A 21,871-nucleotide genomic window follows, 5' to 3' on the forward strand; every position below is an offset into this window, starting at 1 on the left:
AAGACTATTGCCAATGTTTTGTTCAACAACAAAGATTTATAAGGTATTTTATTTGCCGGCCCAGAGGGACTGGCAGTCACCTGAATTACCAGTCCAAGCCTAATTGCTGGGTAAAAAAATGGTTATTACTGGTAAACTGGAACACTGTTATTTACTAGAAAATCCAACTAACATATTGGAGTAGTAGTGCAGATTCATTGCAATGTATTCAAGGCAAACAAAATCGTGTTGTCACTCAAATAGTTGCTTGTAGTGCAGCATTGTCCACTGATAGCTTGATAATGGTCATCATATCTATTCTAATGGATGAGAACTAGGAACAAATATACTGATGGATATGTGTGGGAACACATGGGCAATGGCAAACTTGGATGTTCTCCTGTATGTGTTGTGAAGTACTGTCCCTGAGTGAAGCCCTGAATCCGGGGTTCCCAGTACTGCATACCAGATGGTGGCCCTGCTTTAATACTTGGCTATTTCTTATAATATATTTAAGACATGATGAAGTGGAGACCAACCTTTATTTATTGCTTGGATCAGAAAATCAATTGGAACTGTTGTGATGGCCCCAAATTGTAGTTTTGAGTTAGATTGAATCGCTTACACACGTTTTGTTTTGGTCTGCATAACCGCACTTATTCCTTGTCCAGGAACAGAAAATAAAACAAAATGATTCTTTAGCTGATGCAACTTTTGTTTACTTTCAATATGTACAAGATCCCATCTAAAATAAGTTATATATATATACAAGACCGACCAATCAACTCCCCATAAAATGAATTTAGAAAAAAAAATTACTTTGACAAAAAAAGTTGGATGATTCTGTTGTAAGATGACGTGAAATGAAAAGAAACCAAGAGATTTGTTTTTGTCACTGCTGTTTGTATAAAATTGTGAATAATATGTTTAAAAGTATTTTGGGGGACCAAAACAAGTCGGTTATGTTTCAGTATTTTGCCATGTTAAAACATTTTTTGTCATTTTAAAAAAAAAAAAGATTATTGATTAGTAGCACTTTGAAATTTAGAGAAAATCAATTCAGCCACCTGAGTTGAATTTTGGTTTAGTAAACCCACAAATAAAAAATGTAAGGCCTAGCGAAAAGAATTTTGTGCAAAATTGCTGTTAAATGTGCTCACACACTCAATCATCCCAGCTCACACACACTCACTCATCCTAGCTCATTCACACACTCACTCATCCTATCTCACATTCTCACTCATCCTAGCTCATTCACACACTCGCTCATCCTAGCTCATTCACACACTCGCTCATCTTAGCTCATTCACACTCACGCATCCTAGCTCATTCACACACTCACTCATCCTAGCTCACACACTCACTCATCCTAGCTCACACACTCGCTAATCCTAGCTCACACACTCGCTCATCCTAGCTCATTCTCACACTCACTCATCCTAGCTCACACACTCACTCATCCTTGCTCACACACTCTCATCCTAGCTCACACACTCACTCACTCTTGTTTGTGGCTGATGAGTATTGTGTCTGTTGAGTATTTATCAAGTGTCTGTCTTTTGCAGCTTGATCTCATCACCGACCTCCTCGGCACCCCCAACCTGGAAGACATGCGGACAGCATGTGAAGGTGCCAAGGCCCACATCCTCCGCCAGCCGCACAAGCAGCCCTCACTGGCAGCCCTCTACACCCTCTCTGGCCAGGCCACGCACGAGGCAGTCCATCTACTCTGTAGGATGCTAGTGTTTAATCCAGTAAGTACAGTCATCGACTCACTCATTCACTACTACCTCACTTCATAGGAAAGAGGCAACTCATGTCATATGGCTTATTGTGTGACATCTAGACCCAGGGTTAGCACAAGTCTTCAGCAACCCATGTTTGTCGTAAGAGGCGACTAACTGGATCGGGTGGTCAGGCTCGCTGACTTGGCTGATGCATGTCATCACATCCCAATTGCGTAGATCAATGCTCATATCAATCACTGCATTGTCTGGTCCAGACTCAATTATTTACTGACTGCTGTCATATGGCTGGAATATTGTGGAGTGCGGCGTTAAACAACAACAACAATAACAACAAAAACAAACATTGTGTGTCATCAGAACTTTACTAGATGTTGATAGTTGCCCACACTATAGACAACTGGTTTATCTGAGCCACTTTGTTATGATTTGATGTAGCATGATTATTGTTGTTATACAGACCCACTCACTCACCCCTCTGTGTTTCAGGAAAAACGAATAACAGCCAGTGATGCATTAACGCACCCATACCTAGATGAAGGTCGACTTCGGTATCACTCGTGCATGTGCAAGTGCTGCTATAACACGTCTGCCGGACGCCATTATACCTCGGACTTCGAGCCTCCCTGTCACCAACCCTTCAGTTATAGCTTCGAAGATGAGCTCACATCTGTAGCAAAGGTCAAAGGTGAGATACAACTACACAATACCTCTCCAACAAATCAAGCTGAAATTCTAGAGTCAAGATCGTCAAAGCTGAAATTTTCAAGAGGCAGCATTAACTTTATGTGAAAAGCTGTACAGATTTTAGTAGCCAATACTGAACTACAAATATGTCAAGTCTGCTCTTAACGGCCCTCTATGTGAAGTCGTACTGAGTGTTTGCTGACCTATCAGTGCTCTTGTATCAGCTGCTGGATGTCCGCACTCGGTGACAACTGGCAACTTTAACCGCTAGTCTGAAGCCCGAGTCTAGTAACATTCAATCTGGTCTTGTAAGCTCACTTAAGCACAAAGGATTCCTAAAAATTACAGCAAGAGCCATATTATGGGCACGGACAAAAATGTTTGGTACAGACTGCTTACCTGATGTTGTGGCATCAGACAATATTGACTCTCTTTAATCATATTTTAACAGGATCACTTACATTTTGTTTTCTTGTTTTCAGAGAAGCTCCATCACTTTATATCAGAACAACAGCAACGAGCCAAGCGAGTCCCACTCTGTCTTAACCCCAATTCCATCTCATTTAAGAGTTTCCAAAGGTGTGTGTGAGTTATTTTACCTGATATTTTTTTCATTCAAGATTAACTGTGGTTTTATATACCCTATTGTTCTTTTTGTCATACTAAGGTCTTATTCTATCATTCAATGCATTCAATTAGTTGAGTAAGCTTGTAACGAAAATTGATCTTACTGTTTAGATCGGAAATGGTTTGAGCTGAATAGACCTTCATTGCCTTTTTATGTAATGAGTATCTACATCAGATTTGATTAACATTTATACAAATTGGTGAAGCTAAACTTTTTGGAAAACAGTTACTAGACAAACATGTATGCTGCGTGTGAGTTTCCTGTATTCAATCAGTCCCATGAAGATCCGGGTTAGAATTGGTCTTCAGCAACCCATGCTTACCGTAAGAGGCAACTATGCTTGTCTCAAGAGGCGACTAACAGGATCTGGTGGTCAGGCTTGCTGACTTGGTTGATGCATGTCATCGTATCCCTGTTGCATGGATTGATGCTCATATCAATCACTGGATTGTCTGGTCCAGACTTGATTATTTACAGACCGCCATTATATAGCTGGAATATTGTTGAGTGCCGTGTTAAACAACAAACAAATGTCAATCAGCATACAACCTGTGTTTCTAATTCAGCTGACAGATTGTGCTATAGCTGAAACATAGTTGATAACAGCATTGAACACGTCATTTGTGAGTTGAATAGTACTAATGTGTAACATGTTGATATTTCAGTGTCAAGGGACGCAAGTCACGTAGCCAGTCCCATTCCCAACAAAACTCGAACCTGGCCAGTAAGTCCCGCGGGCCCAACTTGCCGTATGGATGTTAGAGGAAGACAGACCAGATGTGAACAGACTGCTCAGGGCCAGGATGCGCGGATACATCAGTTTCAGCCTACTGGATGTGACAATGTGTTTGATTGGTCGATATACTAGACCTGTGGGTAGTACCATCCTGTTTGAGGTAAAACACTGACTACACGTGGCCGAGCATGGACTGATGATATAGTGGAGGTGGCTGTTGTTTTCGTCTGAGTTCCATACATGGATGTACAGTACACTCAGAAATACTGCTCTGAAATGTGTTGGCATCCACCTCCTAATGGCCTAGTCAATATGTAAGCTGCATGCTGATTGGCCCATGCTTACAGACCAGCATCTGGCTGAACTGGTGAATCACACGGCTTCTACTGAAGCAAAAAGACTACTTGCCATACAAGGCATATGAATATGTACAGGTTGGACAGAGTTGGCGAAACCATTGACCTTCGAGTATTTGAAAATCATCAAAAGGATACAAGCAACAAGACTGGTGCTGATAGGGGCTCACAGCAATGGCTATCCTCTCTGGGTACCCATCACTACTACACTATTTTTGTACAGTACATTTTCCATGAGTTGTGCGTGTGTTTTTTCTGTGAAGTATGTGCGTGAGTGGGTGGTGGTGACCCTGACCAATGGCGCGCGGGCCAGCACACCATTACGACCAGTTACCTGCCTCGCATGTGTGTAGACATGCATGTGCGTGCGTCGTCGCCTGGAACCCACTCCTGATCTCATTTTACACCATATTTATTTTGCCACTATTTCCCCTCAGTGAGCACATGACGTACGATATTCCACCTGACAGTCACATGACTATCACATGACTTAGGTATACTCTCTAAACAGGCAACTGTTCAGTATTGTTTATATGTAGTGTATTTCTCTTATTTATGTTTGCTTGTTTTGTACTAACTTTTATGATAACAACAAACCTTCAGACATTGGAAAGTGGCATTATCAGATCCAATACAGTCTCAAAGATCTATGCATGTCTAACTTGCAAAACAGAACATGGGAAAGGCAGATTCCCAGTAAAAATACGCCAAAATATCGAGTGACAAACGCTTTATTACACCCTACTTCCATGGCAAGCCAATCAAATCCTCAACACGTTCAGGCAGCCAATCAACACTGACTTGCCTTACGACTCAAACTACCAAGATATTCTTGATGTTGTGATGTATATGCTAGACATGTTGTACATACCATTTTGACACTTTCTAGAGTATCTGGACAATGGTAGACACTTCGAGGAGAAATTATGTAGACAACATCAAGTCTATTTTGTACTTTTGTACACAAGTAGCGCTCGAGGATATACCCATCTCCGAGGTAGGGTAACACAGTAAATGAAGCATGCGAAATGGCATCAGATAGACGAACTGAGGGTTCAGTTCACGCATAATACCGCTGTCATATGTGCATAGCAACAGGCATAATGTATGTCCTTGCCTGATGAACTACACCAAGGGAGGTAACTCCAGTGAAAGCCAGTCATCATCATCTCATGTATTTTGTGGTCATCTTGAGAAATTGCCATTCCATCGGAAGTATTAGTGTAAATATATACTATGTGTGGGGAGTGTGTTGTACAGACTGGGATTAGCTGTTGGGGGTAGATGGCGTGGTTGTCTGTTACGTGAGCTTTTACGGTTGCTGTATAGTCGGCCATAATGTATATATACGAGAAATGGTCATTTTATAGACAATTTACATCCGAGATTAACCGCTCTATAGGTTGCAAGGCAACAAACAGGATGAAACACTCTCCAAAAACAGTTTATCAAGGTCCTACATTAGGTTTTTGTGTAATTAGGTACTGAAATATGAAAGTTTTACAAATTCGTCAATGATGTCATCAACTTGGTTTTTGTAGCAGTTTTTATCCTGTTTGGTGGCTTGTTGAAGATGAAGGATGTAGCCTGGGTGCTGTTTACTAGTGTGAGCTTCGCAGCAATCATCTATGTATATGTGGGGCAGATAAACATCTACATCTTTCTACCGAACCAAACCAAAATAGCCGTTTATGTTGTCACCACGGAAACTTAGCGGGAGTGCTCAACGTGTGAACATTTCCAAGTCCGATTTTACAAACTTTGTTATTGGCTTTTTATCTATATTGGGTGTGTGTAGATTATTGTTCCAACCCAATCTGCTTTGTAACAAATATATTGTAATGACTTATTCTTCTTATACAAGTATAGATTGTTTGAAAATTTACAAACGTGTTTGATGTTGGTAATGGAATTTATGAAACTATCGTAGCCATTTTGTGATTATTTTAAACAGTGAATGTTAATGGTAAAAACCATGTCATGTCGGACACCATGTGACAACATCAGATGTAATATGAACAAAGACATGATAGAACGAATGATGTGCTCTACCTTGAAATGATGTCAAAACAGGTGTGCCAGGTCCAGGCATGGTAATTGACATGCTGCCAGGATATTCCTGGAATATTGCATATTGCTCACTCAAGATGTCAGCTTCCTCCTGTCGTAAAATTGAATTGTTCAAAGCCAAGACCAATCTGAAATTGATTCTCCAAATTTGCGATTTCACTGCAAATTGATTGGGTAGTCCAGTATTTGATAATGAGTCATATGTCACCGATTCGATTCCTACGTTCCAAAGTAAAAATATGGAAACCTAAATATCATTTTCAAACATTTCTGCAATTTCCTGAATATATTAATTCTCTCTTACTCGTTGAATATCAGTATGAAATCAACTTAACTAATTAATTAGTGAAGACAATTTTTCATAGGTATTGCACATCATGTCTTTCAAATTGTTTTTGGATGTGAAATGTTTGTTAGTCCATAAGAATGTTGCACCATGAAAAGGGTACTTCTAAAAGCGTATTCTAACTTATATAAAACTCTGTATAGAAAGAAAGTATTTATCTCGAGTAATCGTCAGTATGGCATTACGTTGAGAGTTGAGCGTTCATACTTCTACCTCTTGCGGCTATCAGTCGTGCTTGTGTATTATACATTGTGTTACAGTAGTAGTCCAAGGATTGCTTGCAGGATAGCAGCGTGTGGGAGACAAATTCAATCATATTCACCTCAAATATACCGATGCCTGTGTGATTATTAAGTGCATCTCATCAGGCATTCAAAAGAATCCTTTTTTTTGTCATAGCATGTAGCAAGGTACATAGATGAGGTCGTTAAATTATCATCCAAATACTTGAAGTAACAACTACTAGAACCATGTTGCTTTTGAAATTAAATCCATCACTCATAATGATGACAGTTGCCATGTTGGATACTATTGTCTGGTTTCAGAAACATTGACATTTCGGCTTGTTCCTTTAATTATGTTTGTGAAAATACATCTCAAATTTCTGTTCCGAAATAGCAAATGTTTGATTCTTAACATTTTTGCAACATAATAGAAAAATACCCCCTCAACCATTTCCATGACAACACATCTACATCTTGAAGATTTATTTGACATTGTATCGTTCATCTGTCAATGATATTTTGACAAACTATTAAGACCAGATGCCAAGAATGGACCTGTACAGTAATAAGAGGGAGGTAACCCTTGCTAACATGGCTTTCTCCTTAGTGGCATTTGCTGAAAAAGTACCAGTGTTCTGCTCCAACTTGGGTTGACCCTGCATTTATGTTGTAGATAGCTGTGCATGTTCCACAATGTTGCTATTCTAAGTAATTTATGCTCTTCATATGAAAATCTATTATAGTATCTGTTAATATGTAGAAGAGTTATTTTCCTAATCTGTACTTGTGTGATTGCAAATTGGTGTATTTTGTATTTGTGGGTGTGTCTTTCCACAGCGGGTAAGTTAAGTTTATGACTTGAAAATGAAATCTTGGTGATTATTTGGTGATTCTGACAAATAATTAAAATTATCATTGATCACTAATTGTAAATACATATACACATATATATCTCCAAGATCTGTAGTGTTACCAAAATTTATTAATCGACAGGTGATAATGTTTTTCGGTACTTGGCATATCTGTACAACTTGTACTTAGTCCATTAGAATCAGCATTTAATACTGAATACATGTGAAGCAAGGTTGAATGCATATGCTAGTTGTAGCTGACAGTCTTAGCACATGTACTGTTATTAATGATTGAAGCCTTATTCTGTCTGTTGTGAGTGAAATAGGACATATTTAGCATAGTTTCAACTTTTGTCAGTGTACAATATTTTGTGAGCACATTCAACTGCTTTTTGTGAACTTGTTTTGTAAATTCAAGAGATTGTCTTCAAATGTTTTTCTCCAAATCTGCAACAACCACCATTAATGTGCAATAATACCTGTAATTAGTTCTGTCTGAATAACCTTCAAAGGGAGATAACTCGACCCGAGCCCCTCCCCAACCTCGGAGTGTTACTAGACTAGTCACAACAATGATAAAATGTATAGTCATGTGATGATCAGCTGACAAGTCACATGATAAGTCGCATGACCTCCGACAACCAGCAGCAGTGAAAGATGTACGCCCAGACACATTCACTCCTCCGAACGTTATGAAAGGTTAGCACACCGGCTGAAGATGTCAGAATAGCTTCATGGACCAGACAGCCCAAATAAATGTTTTTTGTACATTTTCAAATTACCGAGATTACATCATGCTTAAATTGATTATTTTTTTGGCATTCAAGCAGCAACTGGAAATTGTTTGTTGGTCATGTTGGTATTCTGATGTTGTCGGCTGTGTATTGACGTTGGCCTCATCCGATTCACAGCTCAAGATTGCCATAGACTCATTGTACACCATCTGGATTTGCAATAAAACATTGATAAATAGTTGCACTTCTGTTTTCTGTAAGCGTTTGGGGGACGGATTACCCTACGCCTTGGGGATTCAGGGTTAAAATTGGTCAACCTGTTCGTCATAAGAAGCGAATAAATGGTCGGGCCCAGTGATTCAAATGCATATCGTCATACTCGACAACACGGGTCGTTGCTCAAAATATCAATCACTGCATGGGTTGTCTGGACCAGACTCTATTATTTACAGGCCACTGTCATGGTGCTTGAATATTGCTGAGTGCGCATGACTGAATGCCCACCATTGGCATCATGCTGAAGACAAGGAGTGGGTATGTTAGTGGTTAGGACATTCATTCGTCACTGCGGAAACCTGGGTTCGAATCCTTGCTACCCAGGCTGAAAACAATAGAAAAAACTAATTTCACAAGAAAGGGTCTCACTTTGGACTTTAATTGGACTAGGGTTCTAACAGCATATATTGTTTTAATGTGAGGTTGACAGGATATACGGCTATTCCACTGGACAAAAAAGTATTTAAGAATTGACTCTCACGTTGTGTGATTTCATTGGAGTATGAACCTTTTCAGGGTGGGGGCTCAACTGTATGAACGTCGGAGGTGGATCTTTTCGATACGATAGTTTGGATTGGCATTTTAAAATTTTGTTCATTAGGATGGGTCGCAGCGTGGGTATCCGTGCACGATCATGCAGTTCAGCGCTCCTACTTTTCATAATGTATGCTAAAACGTTGAGTTCAAGAGTGAAGGGTATAAATGATCAGGAACAACGATTCGGTATATGTATCCGTGTTAGGGAACTCCCAGTGGTTTCTCCAAGGAATGTGGAAGTAGTCCGTCAGTGATTACGTCATTTCAAGAATGCAGTCTCGTTAAAAACGTAGGAACGTCATGTTGTGTCGTTCACACATTTATCAACTTCAGTTTCGAGGTCATGTGGCCGACGTCTCGTCCAATGGAAAAGCAGTATGCATGTCGTGTAAATGGGAGCAGGGAAAAACAGACTCCCGTCAGAAGGTAAAGTCATTACGCCACAAAAAAAATAAAGAAGACGAACTCAAGTATTGTGTCACATTTTTTGTATTACATATACATTGTTTAACAGTTGTTAACATGTAACGTGCACAGTTCTTAATGTTCACTAGTAATATACTCCTGCATCGTTTATGTATTTGGTTGACCCAAAGCTTGACCAGTCACGGTGGGGGCGGTCGGGTGGCCCAGTGGTTAAATCGTTCGCTCGTCACGCCGAAGACCCGGGTTCGATTTCCGACATGGGTACAATGTGCGAAGCCCATTTCTGGTGTCCCCCGCCGTGATATTGCTGGAATATTGCTAAAAGCGGCGTAAAAACAAACTTACTTACTCACTCACTCACTACCACTCACGATTCCCGATGGTTAATTCTGACAACGGCGATGCCAGGTTTGTTTATAAACACTGAAAGTAGTTGCATCTCTATCCGCATATGACCCCAGCTGATATCGTTTTTATCCGTTGGTTTTATCCTGCCGAAGAACCTTCCGAATATATGATTAAAGTCTTTATCAGAAGGAAGTGAATTGTTCCCCATAGACGTAGTTGGGCAGTGTAGATTGACGCAATGGCCGAGCGATCGCATCCTGAAGGGGCAGGGATGTGACACTCGGTATTGGGGGAAAAGGTACAGATAATCGACGTTAAAGTTGTGAGAATATCCGGGAAATACCAAACTTAACTACTCCCTGTTCATAAAGTGGACTTTTTCCGAGGTCGGATTTTAATCAGCGAGTCGTCATTATTAAAATAAGGGTAAATATTTTAAAGCTTGTACACTTTTCTTTAACATCCTTAAAGTGGCTCTACAAAATGTTGATATTTGGTATAAGAAATAAATGACTCGTGGTGGTTGTTTTTGTAAAATAAAACACTGCAGGCAGAATAAACCATGAGGGGCGAATGCCTTTTGGTGTTAGTGTATGACGTATGGCACAGAAGTCCACTGTGAATGACTCCATCATTTTTTGCAAGTGAGTGCAGTATCACGCAATAGAACCCAACACTCACTCAGTCACTTGCAAATTCGGAAAACACTTGCCTCTCTCACTCTCTCTCAGAGCATTCCTATTCAGACCAAACGATAAAAAACACGACTATGCCTTATGTTTTTGAATACAATGAACTTACAACAAAACCAAAATTTACAAATAGGTCCTATAAAACGAATCAGATGTTAAAGCATGGAAATCATGAAGACGAAACAAACTATTATATTTTATTTCGTCCAATTCCAACGACAGGTGTCTCAGATAATGTCTACAACACGTTTTACTTCGTTGGCAACTGAAGTCATCAAATCAAACTGAAGCCCTTCCATAACGGACACACGGAGTACACAAGGGTTGAAGGAAGCGTAGTGTACTGTGCTGGGAGATTTCAATGTATATATGCTGTACGAGCATATCACATGGCGCGTCCTTATGTTGTCTAGTTGTCATGTTTCCCTTGTAAACTAAGAAATACAGTAAACTTCGGTTATAACGAACTCAAAGGGACCACTCATTTTAGTTCGTAATAACCGTAGTTCGTTGTAAGCATATAGACAGCATATATACAACAAATGGCCGGGACTAAAAAATGTTCGTTATAAACGTAGTTTACCGTATATTCTTTAGACACTTTTAGCACTTGTGTGATATAGTCCACCACACACACAATTTCCCAAAGAAGGTAAGAAAGTCATGTTCCTTTCATTGGTTTAGTCTGCAACGTTTTTTGTGCAAAAATGAAACCAACTGGTGCTGACGAGGAATACGTGGTCGAGTTTAGAGATTTTACGTGTGCCTCATTGAGCGATTGAGCTGTTTCTACACCGCTCACGGCACATTTCGCTTATACTGTGTATTTAATCTCCAGTCATGATATATCATACCAGAATAGAGATGTGATAAAGAGGTACTGGATAATCGAGTATGTTTTGGCAATATTCCAGGAATGTTACTGCGTGGGCACTAGGAAAGGGAGAACAGCAATATTACTCGGGTGGCCGTGCTCATTTTATAAGATGTATTTTCCAAGATGTGTGACATTCGATAGCTTATAACGAACTACGGATATAACAAAATAAAATTAGTGGTCCATTTGAGTTCGTTATAACCATAATTTACTGTATTAGCACACATGTAGCTATCGTTGTTAACTGAGCATCGCGATATTTCGTGATTCTATTTCAAGTGGCGAGGACTATACCTTTCTATTGCAACTACAACCACCACCATCACTACTACTACTACTACTACTACTACTACTACTAAGGTTCCCGGTGGATTCGACAAAGCAGCGCTTCCTGGGAGGAGTCCCATTCGCTGTCTGGACTGCGTGTAGCGGGAGCATGGACTCTGAGCTGATGATGTGCCTTACCAGACCGACTGTGCCAGGATCACCTAAACCCTCTTTAAATGCTGCATTCATTTATTTTGATCTGTACAACAACAACAACAACAACACAAAAATACTTATATTACAACGACTAATAAATATATACTTCTCCCACTATCTACTAGATATGGTGACCTATGCCAGATATATAGCTACCACCTGATACACACCAAGCCTGATGCTATTATCGCGTGTGACGCCGTGACAACAACCGTCATCATTTACGTTCACATAGGACCTATTCAGCATGCTACGCAATACACTGCCCTCACATGCTAGCAATAGATATCGATTTCACATGGATCGCAGTCAATGCCAAAACCTGTTTCACGCTATCGCCCGGCTCAGATGACGTTACATATTTTTGTTCTTTAGTTTTATTCTTTAGAATGACGTCATAGAATTACCGCGTGACCTTGAAGAAAGATGCGCAGTTTTATACAGTGTTTACAAGATTTCGTTAATCTTGCCAAAAAACTGTTTTGAATGTTTGCGTACACTATTTTTGCTAGAAAACATTTATCACTGGCTTCATATATTATACGCCACCACAAGATATTTTTAAAAAATGATATGATTTCTAGATGAACCTTTCTGAGTCTTCAAAGTAAGGCACCTGGAAATTAGTATACCTGTGATATTAAGATTTGAACTGTAATCAGCACTACAATGTAGGGAATTACTAACCCTGTATAGTAATTATTACACTTTATTTTAATGGTAAAAATCAAGGGATGTGTGATATGTGTCTTTGTAATCTCTCTCTCTCTAAGGCAATACAAATTACTTATCTTGAGCTGTTATGTAATAATCAGGACTGATATGTATAATATCGGATCGGGTGTTGTTTCTCAGTTTAAACAGCATACATCAATACTGTGTAGGCTTTCTCTTATATTAAAGCCAAGACGAAGCCATTTTTAACTAACCTGAAAGAGGTCATAAGCTTTGCACGCTGGAAATAGGAAATTCTCCATTTTTTCAGTCGGGTTCTTCCGTTGACTGTTTACTCAAACAAACCTCAAATCAGTGTTGAAACGTTGTATATTTCACGCAGGTGTTCGCTATGAATAGCAATGTCACGTGAAGTCATGGATACAAGTTTGACCAATCGGGGCTCACTTTCGCTGCACGAGTTTTTAATGCGCGTTATTCCAGACGACATGAATGGAAGCAGACGTGGCGTATATAAAACAACTGCACCATTATATGTCAAATTAATTTCAGAATTGGTGTGAATTAACTTAAAACTGAGAGGAGCATGAGGTGGACATTCACTATTGCTGTGTCTACTATGAACGGGCTGCAATGAACGTTATGTTTGAAAACCAACTTTCTTGAACGTGATTTCTTCCCCGGATGGTGTTTTTTTAAGTGAGTGAGTGAGTTGGGTTTAACGCCGCTTTTAACATTATTCCAGTTATATCACGGCGTGTCAGCTTAATGTGGGAGGAAAGCCCGAAGTGATGCAGGTCTCAGACGTTTACCACTTCGGTGAAACCCACGAGCACGGGTATGGTGCTGACAAACCTAGAGACATAATAGGGGCGAACCGGGATTCGAACCCACAATCATAGGTTTCTGGCGTGCCCAAGGGACGCAACTCTGCACAGCGAATCGCGGCGCCTGAGACGACTGGGCCACCCGTGCCCCCTGTTTTTTTAAGGAAAATTCGGAAATAACAATTGGGTAAGTGCAGTAACATTTGAAAAAGATGCTTGTGGTCCTATGCCATGTAACCAATATACGGGGGCTGTCGGGTAGCCTAGTGGTTAAAGAGTTCGCTTGTCACGCCGAAGACCCGGGTTCGATTCCCGACATAGGTACAATGTGTGAAGCCCATTTCTGGTGTCCCCCGCCGTGATATTGCTGGAATATTGCTAGAAGCGGCGTAAAACCATATTCACTCACTCACTGTAACCAATATCTTTCTCAAATTGTAACAATTCAGTGCTGTAGTGAGTGAATGAATCAAATGTTTACCGACATTATTTTTTCAGTGTTGAAATGGATCTGACACAAGTTAACACCACATAACAGGCATTCTCCGAAAGCACTTTCCACAACAGATAAGTAGAGTAACTCCGAATAACTATAATTTTCACAGGGAAAGGGAGGTTTTGAAAAACATCGTATTGCTGCACATCTTTTCGCCCTTTAGCAACGTACGATTGCGCTGGTTCAGTACGCCAATAGCTGCATTATACCGTGCTAAAGTGTAAATGTTTTTATGTTTATCATTACAAGTATATGTTTACAAATTACATTGAATGGTCCTGTGGCATATGAAAATACGTTAAAAGATTATCTCTTTTGTTATCCTGCCTGCCATACACACACGCACGCACGTGCACACACACGCACACACATTGTATGATAAATAATGAAAGAACTTTCTCGGGGGTTCCTTGACTAGCAAATATGCTCATTATTTATTTAAATTGACATACGAAGTTTCTAATTGGAAGAGCCAACATTGGTATAATAGCCAATGGGTCCTACGCAGGGTGACCAACACCAGTACGTTTAGAGAGAAATGTTTATTATGTTCTTGTTTGAATGGTTGAAAGCAAAGTAAACATATGACGCAGAATGTCAGAACTTATCTATCAGGAAAGAATTATATAACGTGTGGGGTACAGTTGAGTTTAATGTCATATTCTTATGAATATCGATGGGACTCGCAGTGCACATTATTTGCGTCAATTCTCAATTGGTATGCCTATAGGTGCTCGTGGGTTTCAAGAACGTGGTAAACATCTGAGACCTGTGGCATTGCGGACATTACTCGCACATTCAGCTGACCCGCCGTGATATAACTGGAATACTGTCCAAAGCGGCGTTAAACCCGACACACTCACTCACTCACTCACTCATTCGTATGCGTATAGAACGCAATATTTTGCGACCGGTTAAACCCTGCTGTCAGATAAATTATCGTACAATTTGAAATTCCAAGTTAATAATCTGCGCATGTCTATTAGTTTATTCTTCATTCTCTGATACCATTTTGACCGAATTCAAAACGTAAGTGAACAACAATACACGTGGAGACATACGTCATCCTTCCGCCAACTTATAGGTAATACATTTCTATAATAATGATAAAGGTTATGATTCGGATGTCCGGAGTTAACGGATATGTCGGTTGTGTTGCAGGAGAAATCGTATGACCGTTATTTCTGTGACTCTACAGTAAAGCATCAACTATCTGTTACTCTCACACACTAAATATCAAATACCTAAAGTTTGCTGAATGTTTTAATTTCTCTTCAAGTGAATATCTTATCGTACTTATAAAAGTGTTTAAAACTAACATGTTGACCATTCTCCTATATTTAAGACATTCGCGTGTTTGGCTGTTAAAACACTTTATCATCCAAAACTGGCTCCCACAGGAGATATTGCTTGGATGAGATCAAGCGATATCTACACTGTAGATATCGCTGCAATGAAATTACATAACAATGCTTTGCAGACCATTGTGACGTCACTGGTTACCATGACGTCACATTCAAATGGCATCACTAATGGCTCTGCTACTGAAGCTGTTTGCAATACTTTTTACACTGAAGACACTGCCTACAAATTGAAAAAGTTGAAAGAATGATGGATGATAAATAAAATCTCACCCTCGTGTCTTTTGATATCAAATATATCAACACTCGTTGATAAAAGTGGCAAAAATCCTCGGCGAGCCTCGGAATTTTTCCACTTTTATCAACTCGTGTTGATATATTTGATCAAAAGACACTCGGGTGAGATTCTCTATTTCACCTCCATACATCTAGAATGTTGTGCACGGGGAACAACTACATTGTTGTTTCTAAACACGCACAAGAGCTATACTTCTCGTGTTTTAAACAGCACAATGACGTCCTGACGGATTATTGTTTCTAAACCCGCACCGGGGCTACTTCTTTATGAAGCATATACCTCACAACATTCGTAAATGTCTTACTTTTAATAAGTAACGAATTCGGGGAAATAAATAACATGGAAACCTATTTCTTTTATCACGCAGCGAAAACACTTCAAGCTCCAACCTTCAAAACAGGTTGTTGGTCAGATAGCCATACAATTTCAACCTGCTGTACGCTGTTTAGCAACTCACACTTTCGGGTGTTAATTAAGATGTGTTTAATCAACAGCAACACTGAATATGACAACGCATTATATGATTAAGACTTGCATATGAAACATTAAATGTCATACACTGATACCAGTGAAGATGGTTGACATCATGAACATCGACGCACGCAATCGGGGTACGACATGCCATCAACCAATATACTACTTACTAGTATTCTTACCAGGAATCCCCACCGGTAACCAGTCTTTGAACATGTGCATCAGTTCCAGTGGGCACCCAGGTAGGGGAAGTAACTCGGTCTTCCGCGTGATGAACAAACACTAACCATTAGCCTACCTAGTGACCCTCGGTATTCAGAACGTCGCTGTGTAAGCGCAATCATCTTGGACGGGACGTTAAACCCCATTTCACCCCACATCAGTATTCAGAAATCGAAGGTTGTTTCAAAAGAGCAATAAACAATTGTCGTTACCTGCACGTGAAAGTGTTACTTTTTTGTAACTCATAAACTTGTGATACTTTGGTCTGTGTTTACCAGCTCGTGCAATATTTACCCTTGTCCTGATATTGTTTTCATTTGTTATGCCAAAATCGTTCATCATAGTGTTGCCTTAGACGACTTCTGGGTGTGCTTATTTTCATGTCTAGTTTGGAAAGGGATGGCTTCATGTGGGTGACCAACTCAACAGTTGCCCTAAGCATACACGAAATATCAGCTTTATAAACTAGTTTATTGAAGGCATCTCATATTTCGTTGTATGTGCCGACAAAAACATACCAATGTTAATTAGACAAACTGTTTTCCAAAGAAAGAGACTGTCTCATCAGTCTTCCATGTAATCAGACTCATCTTAAGCTACTTATGTTAAAATTGAAGTATATTGTAAATAAAGTAGATTAATTAATCAGTAAAAAAGATAATATCAGATTGTAAACAGAAGAAGGGTGAAATTGCCAATAATCAAACCAATTTTCTAAATATTTCAATCTTTCAGAAATGAGCTTGATTAAAAGGGCCATTATTTTCCTATTATATACACCAGGTAGGTAGTTTTTGTTCTGTGAATAACGGATCATGATACGTACACAACTCGTATCTCATGCTTTAATGATGAAGAGATAACAGTATTTACGTGAAACCCCGACTCATTTCGCACTAGTTCTCCCAGCAGCTAAACTGATATCTAGTTTTCCCACCGCTTGGGACATGCAGGCTGGTGCCGTATGTCCAACTCTACTGTGTGTTTGTGTGCATAGGAATGACCGGAATAATCACACAAGTGCAAAGACAATTGTTTAAATGTGGTTGTTTTTCAAGATGGTTGTGTATCAAATGACAAACCATTTCTTAAATCAAAACATTTAAGTAAAAGATCGTACCTGGATGAAAAATTAAACTATGCCAAAAGACATATATGTTATTCTGAAACTATGGCGAGTGATGGGCAAAACTGACATTTTGTTTTACATATTGCAGTCATGCATAAATTCGGATCGGAATTACGTTTCAGACACACCATAGCTGGGATCGTTAATACAAAGCTTCAGCTGCATACACGTTGTAGTCCAAGTGACTAGAACATGCTAATAAGCGAAGCTAGATGGATAAAATCTTAATATATTTTGGCCTAAGACTAGAGCTATTCATGCGTGCAACATTGTGTGTATGGTCCTGAAAGTGTTGCTCACACTTCGTTTGGACTTTGTTGTGACAGATAATATATCAACATCCACTGGACCATTGGCACATGGTTATGCCACACAGGCAACCACATCCAGCAGTAAGAAAGAACACAACCCGATTGAATTAGGTAATCATTTTAATTGCAATTTTCTTGTTGACAACCAACTGAGTAGTTTATGGCAGAATACATGTATACTGTATACTGTTACACTTGAACTAGTGTTGTATGTCAGTCCTAATATTAAAATATCTCACTGGTTGTTTTGCCAGTCAACGTAGGTCCAACAGTAAGCATGTTTGCCTCCATTTGCATGTAGTCAAGGGAGACAACTCTCCCTGATGGCAGAGTCTGCCGTTGGTACAACAATCACTCCCAAGATTGCATCAAGTAATTAACCTCTTTTACCTTTTTACAAAATTTATACAATTATTATACATTGTACCTGGACATTGTGCAGGAAATTTGTGATGAACATCACAATCATCACCATCTGCCTGACTGCAGATTGAAGCCTATTCCATGAAGAGTATATTTGGGTTCAGAAATGAGTTAAGTCGCAACAGGTCTAGTGTCACCCTTATGCTAACTGTTAGTTCACAATGGCCTACGCAATTACAAATAACACAGAAATCAACAGAATAATCACTTATCACTATTCCATGTACAAAATATGAGGTAAATTCTGAATTCAAATTAAATTGAATGCATGTGAATTGAAAGAACATGCAAAAATGTAATAAGTTTTCAGAATGCTACCACAGGCCAATAATTTATGCTTAGCTATCTCAGTCTTTGAGCAACTTAGACAAGATCCTAAGTCGAAGTCTTTGATAAATATCTTAGGGTTACAGGGTAATGCTTAAAGTAGTTAGCTGCTAATTCAGTAGGTACCCCTTGGGCTTTCCCTGGTTTCGAATGGTCACTTGCTTATGTCATGAATATATAATGGAGTGACCATCTTAGGCTATATATGTATGCTTTCTGAAGAGGGTATATATACATTGTAAGAGATAGTCGTTGGCCAGGTTGCCACAGTAAGAATGGCATAACTCTGCTCAATCTCTGGTACATCGGTCTCATTAAGAGGAAGCCTGAGAATTAAAGGGATGAGACTGTGTGGCTAGTCCCGTAGGGTGGGCGTGTTCACCCAGTATTATCACCGTTTAGCACATAATGGACCCCGGCACGCACTCCCCCACCTCCGGTCAGTCGCATCGTCGTCACCGCCGCCGCTGTCTCTATCACACTGTCACATATTGCCACGTAAAGAAGACCAGGCCAGGCATCCAATATCACCGTCCTTGAGCCGCGGGTCTTCCATACACTGGTGGAGCATCCACATGTGCTTCAGGCACACTCTGGTAGTTCTGCTCATATTTATATATCTACAGACACCCAGGCACCTGCTGGGGATCAGGGGGAGGGGGAGGGGGACAGTAAACTTAAGACTGAGCTGTAGTTATGTGGGCACCTGGGAGGAGAAAGAACTACTACTGCTACTTCCACTAAGGCTCAGCATGCTCCCCCGATAACTCATGTCATCATCAGGGATGTTAGATGCCTCTGCTATCTCCATTGCATTAAGTCCGAGACTTGTTGTCTCAATATCAAATTCCTCCACCTCTCTTGTCTGCTTCTCATGTAACTGGCGCTTCTTGTCCCCTTCTTCCTTGTGAAGGGTCACCCGTTCCTCATCCATCTGTGGACAAAACACAACATGAATATCATCAAGGCAGGCTAGACACCATCAGAATGTGGTTTACCGATGAATGATCACTATCAATAATAACTCTCTATCCATGCCATGATGAATGTCAAAAATCATTAGTATAGATTGTTGAGAAATATACTAACTGATACCAAACTGTATTCAAAATGTTCATTTATTTCTTTGTAAATAACTACACAGACACATTCACCCTTAGTTTGCAACCGATCAAGTATTTTCATTTTTAGACCAAGGTACTTCAAGTTTCCAATCAAATCTTTTGACATGCACTCCCTGAACAAACACGGAAAGACAATAATCATCACCATGGATGAAACAAACTGATAATGATCAATGAGTGAGTGGGTGAGTGAGTCTGATTTTACGCCGCTTTTAGCACTATTCCAGCAATATCACAGCGGGGGACACCAGAAATGGGCTTCACACATTGTACCAATGTCGGGAATCGAACCCAGGTCTTCGGCGTGACAAGTGAACGCTTTGACCACCGGGCTACCCGACCGCCCCCAATGATCAATGACAAAAGTCCCAACAGAATCCCAAAACCACCAGAGCTAATTCACTTCCTTAATTCATATTAAACTAAGTGTTTATGTAATATTACCGCAATTTGGGGGATACAACTAAAGTGATCTCACAAATAGAAATATACAGATTTTGGTCTTTTATCTTTAAATTGAAAGATGAGTTGAGCAAGCATTCAAATAACAAATTACCAAAAATATTACAAGATAGACAAAAAAGAGAAAAGGACAATGGGACAACTCTAAAACAAACCCATGACTGCTCCTGGCTGAGTAAAGGAACACAACAGCAGGTTGCCTCAGACCATTCAGCCACCCCTGTTCTAAGCAAGAGGAGTTTACTGACCTTCTGTTCCAGTAGTGCTCTCCTGAGGGACACACGTTCTTCCAACTGTTTCTTCTCCCGCTGGTGTTGCGCCTCGGTTTGCATGCGGATCTTACTCTGGTAGGCCATCAACAGTTCCAGCTCCTGTTGTAGCCTCTGCTTCAGATCATGGACCTGAGCGACCTGCGACTCGTCAAGACGCACCTGTCATATACACAAGGTCATGAAGTCATGGGCCGGAGAGAGACATGAGCATATCACAAGCTGATGCAAAAACATTCCAGTTATACCCAAGTGAGCATTGTGAAACATCCTAAACAATGCTGACTGTTGTCAATGTTATGATATAACATTCTTGCACAGTACCTCCAATAAGGTATGACAATACACACTAATGACTTGTCATACAGAGTTTGCCTAGGCTCAGAAGATTGTCTCAATTAGTTGAGTTCAACATACACAATCACTAATAAACACCACAGTGTAAGACTTTTTCTCAATTGAACAAACTAGGTCATATAATAAGTTGATATACTTTTCATCCATGCATACAAAAGTACCAATATCTGTCTGTACACCTTTAAATGTGTGACTCACATTCTGCTGCTGCAACATATCTGCAATGCTGGCCTCGTACTGATCCCCGAGTTGGGCCAGCTTCCTCATCTGTTCATCCTTCAGCTTTTTCACCACGGCCTTCTGTTCCGCCTTGGGTGTGTTCTGGAGGATGTGTTCCTTCAAGGCCTTGTACTGCCGCTGCTGCGTCTTCACAGCGTCGTCAAACTGCCGCCGTATTAACACCACTTTTTGCTGAAGGAGAAACATCGACTGATGACCCAGTTTGATACACAGAAAGTGCATGGTGATCAGACACTTCCTCTCTTTCTCTTCAACCCCCCCCCCCCCAAACACCTCAGCTGCCATGCTTACTCAAACTATGCCTTTCAGAAATTTATCTTGTGTCAATTCTGGCATTTATTTTGATTTTGTTTTGCTTCCTGAACTGTGGCTTATTGACAAAGAAAGTAAGTAGCAGAAAGGAAACAAATCTTATAAAAAATGAAAAGCTTCCAAAGATCTTAACTTATAAGACATTATTGTCAACATCTTAACTACACAAGGCACACCTTTAAACTTCGAGGCTGCTGTTTAACTTCCAAGGCATGTTTTTTCCTGAGGTCTGCTTCAGCATTTATTGTGTATTCTTTCTGATTCTCTCGCTCTGTTTCATGTTGTTTCCTTAGCTGCTCGTCCCTCATCTTCTGTATGGCCGCCAGATGTTTGTACTCCAGGTCCTGCGTGGACTCATGGTGCCGCACTAGCATTGTGTGTTCATACTCTAGCTGTGCCCGACGCTGACCAATCTCCTACAATAGATAAGATGAGAAACAAAGTCACAAAACAGGGACAGACACAGTTACTGGTCAGATAGTTACAAGTAAAAGGCACTCATACTGAGTAAGGTGGGTACAACCAGACAGACTATTCTATCCCCAATAAGCTGGTAATTTATACAACAA

General features: G+C 40.1%; 2 protein-coding genes across 6 annotated transcripts in view; one reads left to right on the top strand and one right to left on the bottom strand.

Annotated features, from left to right (window-relative positions):
• Nucleotides 1–8,594, top strand: part of LOC124110426 (serine/threonine-protein kinase NLK-like) — a 61,454-nt gene extending 52,860 nt beyond the window's left edge. The window contains exons 7-10 of one of the 2 annotated variants that reach the window (XM_046469790.2): nucleotides 1,545–1,733; nucleotides 2,214–2,412; nucleotides 2,894–2,996; nucleotides 3,705–8,594. In XM_046469790.2, coding sequence (XP_046325746.1) covers nucleotides 1,545–1,733; nucleotides 2,214–2,412; nucleotides 2,894–2,996; nucleotides 3,705–3,801 — 588 coding nt within the window. In that variant the 3' untranslated portion in view covers nucleotides 3,802–8,594. The remainder of the gene's footprint in view (nucleotides 1–1,544; nucleotides 1,734–2,213; nucleotides 2,413–2,893; nucleotides 2,997–3,704) is intronic. The other variant, XM_046469791.2, reaches the window with a different exon arrangement.
• Nucleotides 8,595–17,890: 9,296 nt separating this feature from the next.
• Nucleotides 17,891–21,871, bottom strand: part of LOC124110427 (serine/threonine-protein kinase TAO1-like) — a 32,196-nt gene continuing 28,215 nt past the window's right edge. For all 4 annotated transcript variants that reach the window (XM_046469795.2, XM_046469794.2, XM_046469792.2 and 1 more), the window contains 4 exons: nucleotides 21,479–21,718; nucleotides 20,949–21,161; nucleotides 20,373–20,555; nucleotides 17,891–19,472 (listed from right to left, as the gene is read on the bottom strand). In XM_046469795.2, coding sequence (XP_046325751.1) covers nucleotides 19,233–19,472; nucleotides 20,373–20,555; nucleotides 20,949–21,161; nucleotides 21,479–21,718 — 876 coding nt within the window. In that variant the 3' untranslated portion in view covers nucleotides 17,891–19,232. The remainder of the gene's footprint in view (nucleotides 19,473–20,372; nucleotides 20,556–20,948; nucleotides 21,162–21,478; nucleotides 21,719–21,871) is intronic.

The sequence above is a fragment of the Haliotis rufescens genome, unplaced genomic scaffold, assembly GCF_023055435.1.
Source record: "Haliotis rufescens isolate VD_foot unplaced genomic scaffold, xgHalRufe1.0.p SCAF_15, whole genome shotgun sequence".
NCBI lineage: Eukaryota > Metazoa > Mollusca > Gastropoda > Lepetellida > Haliotidae > Haliotis > Haliotis rufescens.